The following is a 17,030-nucleotide window of genomic DNA, read 5'->3' as shown; positions in this document are numbered from 1 at the left end:
AACCAGTGCGAGTGGAGAACAGAATTAATAAGAGGCGGGAAGGGGAGGGGTAAGGAAGGGGGGAAGTCTGCGTTGCAACCGCATAGCCCTGCTCTCGCAACTCCCAGAACCACACTAGAAGATGGAAGTATTATAACACCCATTACAGCAATAATATTTACAGCCATAAAATATTCAACATTCCCTAGGTCACTCCTGGGTTTTTCGTTTAGATGTGCCGATTTTATCTGTATATCCTCTGCGGAGTCTCCGTGACCCAAGTCAGCAATCATCACTAAGCCTTGTTGGAGAACCAAGACTGCGTTGTATGTAATATCTGGATCCAGCAGGGAGAATTCACAGTGCAGATGCAAAGGTATACATATCATTCTTACCTAGTTAATGTAAAAGGGTATTAACACTGCAACTGAGATTATCACTGAGATTATGTATATGTGTATTTATTACATCTACTACAACCACGATAAGTACTTGCAAGGAAAGGCAGGTTTGGATGGACTGATTCGTGTACCTTTTGTTGATATTCATGCTACTTGCTACTCATTGATAGCACAAAATCCTGGTATGTCATTTGGTTGGTCCTGTCAGTCGTAAAACGAAAAATCCTTTCCGTTTCAAGTGGAAGAAACAGCACTAATCACATGATAAAGAACAGCTGGCATCTTTCCATTAGTTGCATACACCCCAACGCCTTTCTGCGTGGGAGCAAATGTTCCTTTATGACAGCAGTAGTTGGATTTTCCTTCCAACCGCTTGGCACGCTGAACTTTGATCTGGGGCTAGTCCTTGACTACAGCAGACCTGTTGTGCTGCCTCTCTGTGCCTTGTTGTCGTCGCTGCCGTTCCCTAGGCGACGGTGTCACCGGAGCCGCTCTTCAGGTAGAACAGGTAACCGTCGTCCCCGGGGACTTGAATAATTCAGTGGAAGTGATCTGACGAGAGCAGGTGCCTGGCAGGAAGGCGCGGCGGAGGTGGGAGAGGCGGCGAGAGCACGGTCACGCTCGCTCTCGCCGAGGGAAGCACCCTGTGAACATGGAAGCAGAGGCCGACGAGGAGGAGGACGACACCTTCACCACAATCTCCCTGGCGGACGACTCAGGTAAGATTAGGGTCGGCAAATGGGGAAGGCAGACAAGCGCGGGCGAACGTCACCAGACACTGCGGCCCTCTGACTCCTCTAAAGGCCATTTTACTACCACTGAGTCAGACGCTCGAAAATAAGGATTCAGAGATACAAGATAGTGCTGGCAGGTGAGCGAACCACATAACCTCCACAATGCCGTGAAACGGGGGCCCTTTGCAGTTCCACTGGAAGCACTTCTGTGACATGACGCAGTGGCAGATCATTTACACCTTTACTGTGCACTTAGTGATAAAATTTAATGCGCATTAAATGTAAAATGGATATTAGGAAAAGGTTTAAAACATCAAAGGAGGGATCCAACAAAGCACAGGGGGGTTACATTTTATTTCTTTGACTTTTGACACCTGAGAAAAAGCTTTATGAATATGAATTATAGAGCTATATTGAGAATAGTGTTGTTGTAAAAGACACTTCTTTCTGAGGGAAAGGCAGGTACCTGCTGGAAACTGGAGAACCTAATTTCAGTTTCCTTCAGGCATGAATGTAATGGACAAAAACGTTTGATCCATTGGAAACTCAAAGAAGGGAGATGATAGAAAGTTGGGTGAATGGGGAGGTTGAGGTGGTTGAAAGCTGGCATTGATGAATAAGACTTCAGAAGCACTCCCTCCATTAGGACCAGAGCTTAAGCAGCGACACATTTGAACAGTTCGCTCTTCATCGGGGTGACTGATGCAAATTGTCACAAAGCTCGGTTCGTCTGCGATAGCAGCGTTCCAAATGTGACCTCCATAAATTCGACTGTGCAAATATTTGTGAAAGGTTGCTTTCCCATAATCTCACACATTTAGCCTTATCTGAACGCGCCGTACTGCTGTGTGCCCGTGCCTGCTGAGCCTCCAGGGCTGCCGTCGTTTCATGTTGCCAGAATATCTATCACACGCACCTCCTTGCACACATGCAAGTTGATGGACGCCTTCGGTTAGTGGCTGTTACTCTGGGAACCAAATAAACAAGACTTGGCTGAAGCTTATGCATATCTGAAGGTAATAATCACATGGGGGCAACAGAAACAAGTGCTGGGGAGGGAGTTAGAGGTGGAGATCGTCAGCTGGGGTAGAATAATATTAGAGCAAAAACAAAATACACAGCATAGTACTCTAGAGATTAAAACTGTTTCAATATGAACCATGTACATACCTGGATAAAAGTACTGTTTTGATATATACCTCACTAGGCCAAGAACATCGCTCTCAGAGTCCGCTTGTTTTGGTAGGAGTCATATCTTCAGAACAATCCTGCAGTGCAGATGTTCGTTAATGGATATTTATACTTTGGAAGCCCTTCGGAAGCCAAGAAGGAGTGGCCATCATCACGCAAGAGCGAACCGCAAGTGTTCGCATACAGATGTGCTGGAGCGGACAGGAGATATTCACACACAGGCAGGTTCAGGGTTATGCGGTTAGCTTATTGGGGTCAGCTACTTCCAAGTATCTCGCCATCACACGATTAGCTTTGCTACCTTGCATCGCATGCAGCAATCTGGGGTCTTATGTTGCGCACATTCGTACAGTTGCGAAATATTACAAACCATTTGCATTACTAGTTCATTACGGAGAAGAGCAGAAGAGCTGATCGTTGTAGATAAGAAAAGCATGTCTCAGTTTAATCCAGACCTCTACGCTTCTATTTCATCATCCCTCGAGTTCCATTTATCAAGGCCAGAATTGACAGTTTACAGTGAATACTGCAGTGAATGTCAAGCATTGACCATGTCTGCCAAATAATTTTCTCCTGCTGTTAATTATTGTAGTGAAATATGTCATGAATGAACCATCATCTTTAAGACGTTAATCAATGTCTCAAAGCGATTCGGGGAAACCTGTCTTCGCTCACAGACAATAAGGGGAAAGATTAGCGCTCGCAAGTGTTCATTAGTCAAACTCGATTTTGTGGGCAAAAATCTCCCAACATTTAAATGCATAAGCATAAGATCTAACGGCAGCATATAGCAATGACTTACACAGGCAGGTGCCCCAGGGAATTACATGGATAACCAAAAACTCACATGAGTCTTTAAGGGAGGAGGTGACCCATTTTCTGACTTTATCGCAGCAAAGTAACTAACAAGAACTAATCAGCCAGACCTGAAGCTCCCAAAGAGAGGCTGATAGGCTGACAAATGAGTGAATGGTGAGCTTGCAATGAGCTGCACCGTGAATTGGATCACAGGCGATGAGAATTAATGAGACAGTCCTGGTACCTGGAACTGCGAGGTTAATGCATGCAGATTAAGCATCCGCAATACTTTCCTTACGTGCAATTAAAGTGCTTCCGATTGAGCCAGGAAAGCAGCATATTTTGCGCTGCCCATATTTAAATGCTAAGCCAGAACTGGTGGAGGATGCAGTGGAACACAACACTGACTTTCCGTTGGGTCCTTTGGGTGACTCTCTCCGTGTTTTAACATGATGCTTCTTTAGAAACTCCGTTTCACGTACGTCTCACTACTTATGTCCTTTTACGGGCTTCGTTGAGCTCATTTGTTTGTCCGCCCCTTCATACTTTGACATACTTTGGCCTACTTTCATACACTGTAGTAAATTGCATTGTGGGAAATTCTTCGGGAAAATGCGATTTCTAAGCACACGCACACAAATGTTAGCGGACCACCCGAATGGCTGCGGTGCTTTAAACTATTAAATCCAGTTTGTAACGAAGTATATATAAATTAATAGTTGTCAAAAGAATAACTGAGGATGAACCGCGATCAGATGCTTAATGCCTGAAATGCACAATTGTGTTAAGCAGCCAAAAACCAACCCCATCTGACAGACAAAGACCAGCTTGTATAGGGACTCTATGAGTGTGGCCCATCTGCAGACAACACAGTTAACTCTGAATGGTGCTGGTCTCCAACGTCTCCGATGACCATATAATCATAAAACATTCAAATGTCAGCCCAGCGAGGATTAAACACCTGTAAATTTCCCAGCTGTGTTGACAGCATGCTGGTCGATGGAGCCTGCTGAAAGTACTCCTACTGCAGAAATTGAATAGCAGATTAGTATTCAAAGAAAGCAGCCATACCTACTATTCCATATCCATATTTCCTGTCAAGCTAAATTTATAGCGCCGCAGTGTGAATTTAAAGAGCAGAGAGCCGCGGTCATCGTCGCATGACACCAGGGGTGACAATCCCTGGGAGGCTTAAAAGGCCGTGGCTGAGGAAAGGTGCTGTGCATGCCATCATAGCTCAGTACAGCCCAGAGATTTCGGAGAGGTGTGGTTGCAAATCCTTCCCCTACAAAAAATTACATTTCTGGTATGGCATTGTGAAAACATATCGTCTGAGATCAGATGCGATGCCTTCAATTCTATTTCAAACTGAGCACCAAGTAGTTTAAAAGAAGAGGTTTTTGTTAAGCACAACAAGGCATGCCTAGCACATGGCTGAGTGCTAGGCGATGTGCAAGACTGCATCCATGCAAATGCACAGAAATACATCACAACTACAATCAGAGAAAAACAAACACTAGCAGCTGTTCCAAACACTGGGAGACACAGACTGTTGGAAAAATAATCAAGTTTGTCTATAGCCTTGGTACTGTTCCATAAACGTGTTTGTTTTCCCCCGTATCTGGCAGACGAGACTCCTGGCCCTGAAGTTTAATGTGTGCTTTGTCGCCCTCTATTGTTAATAAGCAGAACAGCATAAAGAAACTAGCAGCCGAGTTAATGGAAAATTTGAACAGCAATGCATGGAAACGTCAGACAATGGAGTAGATCGGGATATTTCAATTTTTTTTGGTAAATTAAATTCAATAAAAAGGGAAATGCTAATTTTAATGCTAATTTAAAACTTGTTCATAATTTAACTAATTAAAGAAAATAATACTGTCCACATTTTTACATTTGCAACACACATACACAAACATTAATGTGTACGTCCACATTCATCACATGCAAACACACACATGCCCACTACACATAATATACATGTATCAGTGTCAGTAATGCAGACAAGCTGTTGGCATCCCAGTAGATACAGAAGCTACGGAAGAAGATAGGTGAATTAGATAAACTCATCCCCTTTTTATGCACTCATCCCACTGCCTGTCCCTCTTACAATCAAATTCTTGTGAATTTCCCCAGGAGGAAACAATTCTCTCCACTCACTGGTCATTCCGCAGTAGTTAACATGGCGGAGCCGCCAGCCATCTCTGGCATCCTGCGGCGGATACGCGACATGTGTCCAGAACCGCATGGCTGTTTGCCGGTTGCGTGCAGATCATCTGTAAGACGCGAGCATCCACTTTGTGTAAACACTGATCATACTCACAAAGGTACAGCAGGGAGAGGAAATGAAATAATCTCGTTGTGGGTTTACGACGGTAAAACTCAATTTCTGCTTCAAATGCATTTGTTTCATGAGGCTAAAGGTCAATTAGCTGTCTTGTCCTCTTTCATATTCAGTAGAATATTTTAATGGGTGCAGTTATAAACCATTACAAACAACACATTATTTAAACCTCGCCACCCACACAACAAACTGCCGTGAGCAATGCCAACCAACATCCAAAGAAATGCAAAAAAAATATATAAAATAAAGGATCTTTCCACAGACTTGGGAAGCAATTATCACTCAGAATTGAGAATGCATCCAAGCTGTTGTCTGAAGCATAGGACTGGATCCAAAGTGGGAATATTATTAGTGTAAATGTAAGTAAGGACACAGGACATGAAAAGTAGGTCAATCTGAAAGTCTTACTTATCTGGGAAACTATAAAAGACCATCAGAACTGGAAGAGTGGGGTTTAAAATGCAATCCCAGCCCAGATTTTGGTTCTGTCCTAACTGGTGTCTAACTGGGCAGCCTGATGGCAAAAGGAGGCCAGCAGGTAAATGCATCCTGTGCCAGAACCTTCCCTGCAGCGATGTGTAGCGCTGCTCCCTCGCCTATCATACGGACAAAGGAAGCTTTTCGCAACAAACACATCATAACGAGGCTGACACTATTAAAACGTAATAAATCCGTGAAAACAAACTAATTTCAATACTCTTTGTCTTTAAAGTTGCTGTTCAGCTTCGACTAATACGCGCTTTGCAGTTAAAATGAGCTCAAAAGAAAACGTGCGAAGATACTTGGCTGCTACAATAATCACCATATTCGTAATGTTTGCAGATCGGTAAATAATAAATTACATTATACTTTTCATTTACATGTAAGTAGATAATTATAGGTAATATATCGTTTCTTTGATATATTTTTTCCAGTATAAATAGATTATTAATCAATATTTTAAAAATCTTAATTTTTGCAACACTGGCTTATTCCTTGTTTCCCTTGACTGGGTTTGTTAATACTGAGATTTATTAAGTTGTGAAGGTGACGCGGTGTTTTTATGTCATTTCTCCATCGCTGCGCTTTACGCCCCTCTGGTGGAGAGACTGGTAATCGGGGCGGAGGAAGCGTCTGATAATCCCGGACTGAAAGGTTCGCAGCGCTGGGCGAGTGTCGCCCCGGGATCCGATACAGCCCGGGTCGGCGCAACCAAACACAATAATAAACAAACTAATAATAATAGTAATAATTAATATTAGAATAAAACTCTGCAGACACGCTTCTCTAGGGTACGTATCCCTGCAGCATTTCGCTAAGATGGTGAAATTTAGCCGTTTGCTCGAACTTTCTCATGGTTTTTAAATCGGAAAGCTAAAAGCTGTTAGCATGTCGGCTAATGGCCGGTCGCAGTGAGAAGCAGGCGGGCGCCTGGTGCGTAGGCCCCGGGCCGACTTGTTGTGATTTCAGCGGCCGCCGTGTAGCCGTTTAGCACAAGCAGCCTCCCGTGTGGATGTAAAAAAGATGTCCAGGCGTCTAGCGTTTTTATTCCCGGGGGTATAGGAGCGCTGTGTGGCGCTGTCTGACGTTACGACCATGTAATGTTTTTAACAGCAGGGATGTGGGGCGCTAGCCCGGCCCCAGAGTTAGGCGGCTGGGCTAGCCGCTTAGCAGTGCCGTGGCTCCGCGGAAAGGCCTTGGTCGGTGCTTTACTAGAACTACCAGCCCCCTATCCAGGTGCCCCCTAACTAGTTAACTCTTGTAAAACTAGTCGTGTTTGTAAACGTGTCTTGTTCCTAAAAATACATCGATTTCTGGCTAATAATTTGCCCTTGATACGGCCAGCAGCACGTTACTCTAAAAGGTCACCTTTTAAATGTCCTGGGAAGCTTTTGAGTTCCATTTGGGGTTTGAATTTATTTAATAAGACCAGTTTGGTTCACTGCATGGTATTTTGGGTATCTAATTTCTTAGTACTTGCACGATAAGTTTGCATAAATTTTATATACGTCTACAGTTCAACTCATTTAGAATATATTACGATTTTTCTGGGTTTAATAGTTCTGCAGGTTATACTGTAATCAAAACCAGAATGTACATATTTCACCCTGCGTGTCAGCTGTGTTTATTATTATTATTTCTTTTGTAAATTTTTAAGGGGAGAACAGAACTACAGTTCTGCATCTGAAAGAGGAGGAGGAAGAGGTGTGCTTCAGTGTGAAGTCCAAAATGGATGGTATGTCCGTTTGTTCTTCTGCTGGTCCTGCTTGGTTCATGCAACATTAAGTCTAGCTCCCCCCATAGGCATCGTTTGACGTCAAGTCACATTTGTCCGTGTGTGCAGGTGATGTGGAGAATCAGGTGGAGGTGGAGGAGAAAACACGACTCATCAACCAGGTCTTGGAGCTCCAGCACACACTGGAAGGTAGGCATGAATCAGAGGTGGGTAATTCAGGTCTAGAGAGTAAAAATCCAGACCAAGATTTTGTTGCTTGGGACAGAATCATTCCTGTACAAATACTGCTTAAATAATTTTCTTATAGTAATCAAGTAGTCCGCATATGGTGTTCTTTTTTTTGTTTTTTTTAATACATAACCTATCAAAAAACTTAAAACTACGGTAATTCTTTTTTTTACTTGCCTACTTTGCCTTGCGGTAACCTGTCTGCTTCTGTCTAGCTACTGGCTAACTACCAGAGGATAATGCTGCGTGCACAGAAGGCACGACAGGAAAATGAAAGTCATTTGCTCTCAATTATGAATATAGACAAAGTTTGTGATAAACTGCCAAAAACGAGCCAACGAGATGTAATTCCGTTGAAGACATCAGTGGTTGTTTCACCAATAGGCAATTAAAGGTGATTGAGTGCTCTTGTGTTGTTTCTCAGATCTCTCTGCACGGGTGGATGCAGTGAAGGAGGAGAATCTGAAGCTGAAGTCTGAAAACCAGGTGCTGGGACAGTACATCGAGAACCTCATGTCGGCCTCTAGCGTCTTCCAAACCACCGATACGAAGGGCAAGCGAAAGTAAGGTGCTGTGCCCCTTACCTACAGCCCACTCTGGCAACATGGCCATGTTTACAGTTTCGGAACCTTAAACAAGACACCCTTGAAGCTCTGTCAGTTGTTTTAAGGTTCAGTCTGGAAGCTTTCCTGCTTTTGTTTTTTTTCGTTTTGGTTTGATCTGCGAGTTGCGCTTTTGGACAACGCTTTTTTAATAAGGCGTTTAGCTTATGAACTGGCAGGAATAAGCTTTGCTTATAGTGTTTTACTGGTTGATATTTTTTCAACATTGGTTATTTCCAGAATGTCGAAAGGGCCTCCTTCGGCAATGGGTAAATTAATACAAGGAAATAAATGACATTTCGTATCAGGAAGCCAGTCTATTCTGCCTTAACTGTTATTAACTAGTATTGTTTCACTCCACTGTAAAAGTTCACTGTATTGTAGCATCATATATGCAGTGCATTTTTCATATACACCCTCTTAATAAGTGTTACTGACTTAATGAGAAGAAGCACAGACACAACGTGAGTGAGCACCTTCGTTTGATAATATTCCCTCCCTCAGTGAATGGCTCTGGTAGGTATGTGAACTGACTTAGATTAACAGTGCCAGTGTTAGCCTTTTGTAAGCGGACATGCAGCAGAGCTTGCACAGGAATCCCGAATCATGTCTATGAACAAGATAGTAGAAATAATCTTGTAAAACTCGGATAGCACAATGCGTGTAATTATGGGGAAGTATCACATCAGTGAAGCACATTAGACCTCAGTAGAGAGGAGTTTGGACTGAAATAGGATTTTGGTCACTTTTATTCAAAGTGCAGTACATTAAGGACTTGGGCCGTTTCCTGTCCTGCTCTGCTCACCAAGAGGTAAAAGATACCTACTGACGTACTGCACTAACAGCCTGGGGTAGTGTTGTGTATTCCTGTTTCCGATTCCTATTGTTTGATCGATTGATCATGAATCCGTCACTCATGTATTCTGCAAGGCACCTCTTAAACAATGAATTTTTCAAAGAAAGTTTAACCTTTTTTGGCAAGCTCTGGTTTGTTCCTGATGAGGTGAAACAGCCTTTTTGGAAAAGGGAATTGTGTGATGGTTTGTGCCATTTTGTGTAGATCTAATTTATTTCATGTATTGAACATTTTTGTTATTATTTGCTTAATTTACACATGTAGCATTTACTAACACATTGTAATGCCTCGCTTTCTGTACAGTTGTAGTCCATTTTGGTATTTTGTTTCAATAAAAGTTTTTTATTTTCCTTTCGTCTCAGCTGGAATCGTGTTTTAATCGTCTACATTATATTCAATGCATTAAATAAACAAAAAATGAAAAGATAAATGCTTGTCTCGATCAACAGTTTTTACCTTTCTTCATGCAGCTCGTGTATGAGGAGAATAGTTGTAATTTCTTGTTATCGAATGGGAAGTACTGTGGCAGAAGCAAATTGAATGGATGTACTGGATCAGTTGATTCATAAGGTCGAAAGTTGAAGAACCAATATGCATCATCCAGGTGTAGGAGCTGTAGGCAAAGCTCTCAAAAATCCAGGTGCTAAATGAATAAAATTACAAGAAATTTGTACAGGGAGCCAAAGAGGAATGGAGATGATGGTCTGACTGAGGGGACTGAAAGACTTTGAACAACGTCCATTTTTCTATTTCCCCCTATTCCTTGCTAAGATTGAAACCTGCTACTCTTTCCAGAATATCTATAAATGCCAGCAAGGGAAAATGAAGGGCCAACGCCAGAATGTCACACTATATGTGCGGCAGAAAAGTCGTCTGATTCCGAAAGTGTAACAGTTCGTGGCTCATTATGCTTTTATTGTCAAGTATCACTTTGAGGAGGGATGAAATAAGTGGTTCAATTTAGAACAAATAACAGCTTAGTTACAGAATGTCAGTGCAAAGGATGGTACATGTGATATGTACAGATCCTGAGAATGGCACCTAGAGATGTATGATTTTAACATTCTCTTCTGTTTTTGTTTGATCCTTTGGGTTGATCAGATCCGTCAGAGCTCGCTTTAGATTAGATTTACTTTTTCGTTTCTGCTGCAGGATGTCAGTCATTGCACTGTTTTTTAAACTCTTACTCTTATATAGTTCTCGCTAGAACAATGTGTTTTCTGACACAATGTCTTTCAGTATATCAATGAAGAATATGCACCAGACGTGGGAGATGGTCTTGGTTGTCATAGCAGTCACTACTCTCTAATGATTTGCGTTTCCAGACCATGCCGTCCAAGAAACAAATCAGCTAATGCTGGATATTTGTATATGTAAGTGATCCTCCTTCACACATGCAAGAGTAAGCTACATTACTGTTTCATAAAGTAAACAATGTAACATTGAAATGTGTCCAGCTCCTGAAGTCTAGGACTGTGGGCGTGTTCAGCGATAGTACGTTATATTTTACTCCAGAATTTTATTGGAAATGCTTTGTGGCAATTATCAAACAACACACCTTTAATTATGTGGAAGAAAGTTCCTCCCATAACAGAAACAAAAAAAAAGGCCTAAAAAAAAGCCCCAAAAAACTACCATTACATAATACCTCTGGCATTACTGCATCTTCAAATCTGGACAGATAATCCAAAATGCTTCATAATGCTTCATAATGCTTCATAATGCTTCATAATGCTTCATTGCTCTAAGTCAAGTTTCTCCGTGCAGCCAATTTTATGATGCCTTTGTCTTTAGAGTGGTTTTGTTATTTTAAAAAAATACAGAAAAAAGTTTCCACAATCCTGACCTTGTTCCAAACAGCTATACATTGTGGCTTGTATTTTCATTCTTTTATTGAACTTATATTTTGTTATATTTAAACACCTAACACTTGGTTGCATGTATTTTTAGACACTTTGAGTTTATTAATTCAACCCAAGATCATCACTTTGTTACGTTCATCACTTGTCACCAGGAGTATCTTTATGTCAGGATTGTGAAAACTTCTTGCTAAAATATTGACGTGACGCCTTGAAAAATAGTTTCCTCGTGATATGATGTAAGACATCACATGCACCGTTGCTTGATGTCTTGGAAGGTCTGTGGTGGTCCTGATGGATTCTGGGCTGGTTGGATGGTAATCACACATCCAAAGCTCATGAGGACTGTACAAGCAAGGTGACTAGTGCAAAGATCCATCAGGCTCGGGACACAAGTGTGTCAGGAGTTTTGTCAAAATGATTCTATCCAACAAATACATCTGTAAAAAAACACTGCTTTATTAAAAGGTGTCTGGATGCTGTTTCGAAACACGGCATAATTCCGTGGTTAGTCAAGATTAAGTTCGTTTTTAAAAAAAATGAAACGGGGGGGGGGGGGGGATCTGATTGTAGAGAACTCATGTGTTGAAATATTGTTCATAAATGGCCACTAGATGGAACTCTAGAACCAGTGGTTGTTCCTGGATGAATCCCGAAAGGACGCTGCTGAATGGCTGATCGTCACTCGGTCATAATAAATATCTGGCAGATAAAAAACAGATAATTGTTAGATTTACTCTTCGCAGAAGTCAAAAACAAAATGTAAATATATATGCACACTTTCACCCACAAAAAAATGATCCAGGAGCCAGTCGATGGGTTTGTCCTTATAGAACATCAAAATGAAGTCCACCAGCACTGGAATATCCGAGGCATGGAACATTTTGCCTAGGGAATTCACACGCCCGTAATACACAGTGCCATAAATTTCCTAAAGGTATTTAAATGAAATAGACAAAACATAAATATGAAAATGTTCTCTCCAGTTGTCTTTATTGTTCGAGATGAAAATGCCTTATAGGGTGTTTGAGTGGCAGTGTCTTCAAAGTGAAGTCAAAAATATATATCTATACATCTCTCTGGAAAGATCTGCCATTGCATTGTGCCGCACCGGTCAATTATTTAAAGCCAGAGTCTGATTCCCATGAGCTAATGATCTACCAAGTTCATGATTGTGCTTCACAAGAAGACGACGCTCCTTTCTCTACACTACCATGCCTCGAACTGCCATTAACCTTGTTAATCTCTGAATTTCACTTGCATCTCCTCTGGATATGGCCAAAACGGCAGCTTACAGAGTAGTAAGGCTTACCAATAAATCCCAGTCCTGAGAGACCTGCTGACTTACGAAGTTCTTCATCGTCTTAGAATAGCCAAGTTTCGCAACAACGTCGTCTTCCAACTGCAAACAGCAGATGCGGAAATACTGGATCGAGGCGAGGACCCTCAACTGGCATTTTAGGGGGCAGTCTTAAAATAACAGATGGACATCTCCCCCCTCCAAGAAAAATTTACATTATTCTGAGGATTGGTGCCTTTAATTACTTCCATGTCATCCCCATGCAGGTCAAAATCAATCTCACAACCATCTTTGTTGGGATGGTGAAATACTCTTCTCCCCTTCAGTATTAAGCTTGGGCCACATACCACAGCATTTGGCTGGTATCCCATCATTAATATGATGCTGGCAGTACTGGAAATGGCTGTGTTCTTTGTCTTATAATTTGAATTGACATGTTATGGACCAGATCCGTGTGGCAGCAATAGGGGGAGTATGTTGGCGAATTATTGCGCGTTTTGCTTTGCATATGAACCTACACCTGAGAGGCGGGGAAAGCCTGTCATAATTTGACTCTCCTGGATGTTTCTCTGGGGTGCAGGAAACAAAAGCCCAAGTGCCCCAGAGATCAGGAAGCCAAAGCTCTCTGGAGGACGCTTCTGGCAGTGGGACCAGAGCCCGTTAGCGCTGGCAGCAGGGACTACACTATTAGAGGCGGATAAGGTTGCATCGCAGAGCTCCACCACACTAAACTACTGTCATTGGTAGTGGTGTGTGTGAGCGCACAAAGTGTGATTCACAAATCACACAAGCACACATTACACTTTTGACAGTCCTAATGCGCGTTTGTCTTTGCCAACCACTCTTACGATAACTTTGCAATAGGATTTGTCGGCCACAGATAGGTATTCTAAACAGCTCTCCTATAAGCTCCAACTACATTCAAGAGCAGCCAACACTGCTTTGACTGGACAAAAGAAATTATGAGATTACATACTTAAACATTCATGTACAAAGGAAGGCTGAACACACTGCCACACTCCTAAACCCTGAAGTGGAAAAACCAGCCAATGAAATACAAACTTTCAAAAGCATAACAACGCCATATTAAGACTGAAAATCCCCCCACTTTTCCTTAAAGAAAATTCAAGCCTGTTTGTTTCAGGGAAACAGGGCAAAGAGAAGCCAGCTTATATCTTCAAAATTAAACCAGGATTAATGAACACAGGCGTTTAAAATTACAGGCTTCAGACACATAATCTAAATGAATGAAATCTTTTGTCTGACATGCAGATAAATTTTCTCTTTAAACCATATCATGCCCGCCAAAACAGATGCTTTCGGCCTAAATCGGCATTTCAACCCATAATGGTGAACAAGTAACCTTTTTATTTTGACAAAAAAAACTAAATTTGTGTTAATTACGGGTGTAATTAATACTGTTTAGTGCGATTTACTGGTTCATTATAAACCCGACAGTTGAAGATATATTACCGCTACACTGTAAAAAATTTCTGTCTGCTTCAACTTAAAAACTTAAGTTCAATCGCTGCCTTAAAATTACAAGTAAAATCAAATTGAATATACTAATTATTTCTACTCATCATTGTAAGTGGAGTTTAGCTTTAAATTGCTCTCTGTAAGTTGGTGCGACTGATTAGTACTTGTTGTTTCAACTTAGCAATACAAGACCGAATTATTAATAACTTATTAACATGTCCCAAGTAGTGATTTCAACTTGCTTATTTCAGTTAAATTAGGTCTGGGCATCATTTTTCTAGTGAAGGTTACATTCGCGTATTTATTGATTTAACTTATAAATTACAGATAAAAAAGAAACGGACGCAAAATCAAACTTTCTAGTTTTATTTTCAACGTTACACCAAACACATTTTTTTCCCAAGAAATGCCAAAATGCCCATGTAAATGAGAACAGCAACAAAGACTTAGAATCTCACTAAAGGCAAACGAAAATCAAAACATTAGGAAGTTAACTCATCCTTAATGTCCTTCATGCCAACTTGTTCTACAATTTGTACCTCAGGAGCTTGTTTCTTAAGCCATGTACTCGGGCAGAGGCTTGGTCTGGTTGGATCTTCATCGCCACTCTCTGCAGGAACTCAAACGAGAACTTCATGGCTTGTGGATACTCTAGATTCACGCAGTAAATGGTGCCCATAAGCCTGGCAAAACTACAAGGCACGTCCTTGAGGTTGTTTACAACAATGGTCTCCTCGACCACAACTGCCACATCAAAGACCTCCCTTGGAAGAGCGTCCTTCTCGGCACCTTCGTAACCTATAAGCAGGCCGACCTGCATCCCCTTCATGGCCAGATCCAGTGTTTCGCCATGAGCCTTGCAAGGCAGAAAAAATATTGTCTATCACTATTTGTGTCTACAAGTACATTGAGGAGTGAGAACCAGAGAGGTATAAGTATCATTTTGTGTGAAATGGATATACACACCCTACCTCCAAAAGGTTTACTTATTTCCAGATAGAAAGTACATTTTCTCCTTAATCACAGTTATACATTACAGAACGACATTTGGTCCTACATCACACATCCTGATGACGTCAGATGGATCTTGGGATATGTAGTGTGGCAGACCAACCAAGGCAGCAGTGCTTCTCCTCTCACTGGTGTCCTACAAGACAGAAAATGAGCAGGAGAGATAAAAATGCTATAGCAAACATAATAGTGCCACATTAAAATTTCATGAACTCCTCCACTTACATTTTTCTCAAGACAGTCCAAAATGTCTTTGAGTGCCTGCTTCTTTCCAGACTTGGTTGCTGCTTTGTATATCTCCAGGAGTCTTGGGACCAGGGCATCAAGTCCAACAAGAAAAGATTGAAGAATGTCTGTAATGACGACTCTCCTGAACTCTGCCCTAACCTGGGACACAGCAAACAACACATGAAAGCTAAACATTCTGAACATTTGTGAAAATGACAAACAGTATACAGTACAGCATTTTGCACGCAACATACTTCATATCTCATTGTGGACTTAATAAACAATTGTGTGATTGTTTACCTGTCTCTCAAGAAAGAGAGCTGGTCCTCTGCTAAGAACCTCTGCAGGGAGTGGCTGCTCTCCAATGATTTCTTGCCTGCATTGTGAGAATGTCAGTTCATCCACAAGCTGAGGATCAGGATCTTTTTTCTGCATTTCAGCCACCATCTTCTTCCGCTTTTCCTCTCCATTTTCTTTACTCTGTCCTTCAGGTGGATCTGGAAAATAGTTCACTTCACCCTTCTTTGACTTCTTCACACGTTTACCCTTTGCATCTCCTCCTTTTCTTTTGTTGATTACCACCTCAGGACATCTACTGTGACGTGGACTTAAAGACACTAAACCAGCGTTTGTGAATGTTATTTGTCCTGGGGACCAGTCATGTCAGGCTTTGGGGTTGCAGGGCCCTGTATAAACGACGGCCCCCAACCCCCGCGGATGCATATATGCATGCATATATGCATCCGCTGGGGATGGATGGATGAATGGATGGATGGATAGATGGATGGATAGATGGATGGATGGATGGATGGATGGATGGATATTATTACTTTAGATAGATAGTATTATTATTATTGTTATTATTATTCTAATTATTATACCTGACCTGTTCTGACTGAATTTTGATTGGTGGAGAAGCGAGGCTCCGCGGACCGGCACGAACCCTCTCATAAACTGGCACCGGTCCGCGGCCCATAGTTTGAGAAACGCTAAACTAAAGTAATCTGAAAAAACGCAAACAGCCGGTAAACATGGTGAATCCACACGGGGTAGATGAGGAGGCGTGGCACACGGTAGGATCGGACGACAGAACCCCCCCAAAGTCGCGAACACCGGGCGCGCCTAAGGGGAGCGAGGTACGGACCCGGGACCTAGAAAACAAAAGCAAAACATGGGAACAAGACAGACACGCAGAACAGACACAAAGGCAACAACCCAGACAGCAGCTGACTAACAACGGGAAATGCAAACAGGCACAGAGGTAACAAAATGGGAGACACAGGGGTAACAGCAACGGGAGGAACAAAGGGGCCAGGAGCGAATGAAGGAGAAACAGGAGGACGAGGAGCAGACACAGGCAGGGACGGATTATGGGTTGTGTGGGCCCCTGGGCAAAACGTTTGCGAGGGATCCTCCATTACCTCTGCCTGACCGAGCCAGTAAATTACCTCTTCAAGAAGATCGAGGTGTTCTGCCTCGCTGAGGGGAGGTGTCTTCTCCCAATGTCGGGACAGACTCTACCACACTGTCGTGACAGGCACCGCCACAATGTCGGGACAGACACCGCCATTTATAAATACTACTTTCTTCACCTGTCACGGATCAACCCCGGTATTCCCCAATTGACGTCAGGAAGACCACGCCTCCGGGGATTCCTTGATCCACCTTTCTCCCTTTTTACGAGCTGTCAGTTTCGCGCAGCTATACCGGGTTGTCCGGTTTCTCCGGGTTTTAGTGCAACCACCTACCGCAAGCTGTTGCAGGTTTTCCAATTAAGGGAGACTATTTTAGCCATCTGATCTTGC

General features: G+C 42.3%; 2 protein-coding genes across 5 annotated transcripts in view; one reads left to right on the top strand and one right to left on the bottom strand.

Moving 5' to 3' along the window:
* Positions 1-16,809, bottom strand: part of LOC125704624 (uncharacterized) — a 158,851-nt gene extending 142,042 nt beyond the window's left edge. Inside the window, exons 1-4 of one of the 2 annotated variants that reach the window (XR_007381197.1) lie at positions 15,526-16,809; positions 15,223-15,384; positions 15,044-15,133; positions 14,377-14,842 (exon numbers count right to left, since the gene is read on the bottom strand). Coding sequence is in view for 1 of the 2 variants with exons in the window: in XM_048970483.1 (XP_048826440.1) it covers positions 14,513-14,842; positions 15,044-15,133; positions 15,223-15,384; positions 15,526-15,672 (729 nt within the window). In the remaining variant the exon portion in view is untranslated. Of the gene's footprint in view, positions 1-14,336; positions 14,843-15,043; positions 15,134-15,222; positions 15,385-15,525 lie in introns of those variants that run through there. The other variant, XM_048970483.1, reaches the window with a different exon arrangement.
* scocb (short coiled-coil protein b) lies at positions 107-9,778 on the top strand. 3 transcript variants are annotated; one of them, XM_048970490.1, is made up of 5 exons: positions 107-355; positions 957-1,099; positions 7,585-7,662; positions 7,771-7,851; positions 8,315-9,778. In XM_048970490.1, exons 1-5 carry the CDS (start codon positions 348-350, stop codon positions 8,455-8,457), a joined length of 453 nt encoding a protein of 150 aa, XP_048826447.1. In that variant the 5' UTR covers positions 107-347; the 3' UTR covers positions 8,458-9,778. The 3 variants fall into 3 exon arrangements, with proteins under 3 accessions (XP_048826447.1, XP_048826449.1, XP_048826448.1); XM_048970492.1 differs by lacking the exons at positions 107-355; positions 957-1,099 and adding an exon at positions 6,441-6,581; XM_048970491.1 differs by lacking the exons at positions 107-355; positions 957-1,099 and adding an exon at positions 6,580-6,718.
* Positions 16,810-17,030: the final 221 nt, after the last annotated feature.

The sequence above is a fragment of the Brienomyrus brachyistius genome, chromosome 12 (assembly GCF_023856365.1).
Source record: "Brienomyrus brachyistius isolate T26 chromosome 12, BBRACH_0.4, whole genome shotgun sequence".
Taxonomy (NCBI): domain Eukaryota; kingdom Metazoa; phylum Chordata; class Actinopteri; order Osteoglossiformes; family Mormyridae; genus Brienomyrus; species Brienomyrus brachyistius.
This window is presented reverse-complemented; position numbering and strand designations above follow the sequence as displayed.

Excerpts from the sequence above, each read along its gene's own strand:
- scocb (XM_048970490.1), top strand. Across the intron at positions 1,100-7,584 it reads CTCCCTGGCGGACGACTCAG|GGGAGAACAGAACTACAGTT; the intron begins GTAAGATTAGGG and ends TAAATTTTTAAG. Across the intron at positions 7,852-8,314 it reads GCTCCAGCACACACTGGAAG|ATCTCTCTGCACGGGTGGAT; the intron begins GTAGGCATGAAT and ends GTTGTTTCTCAG.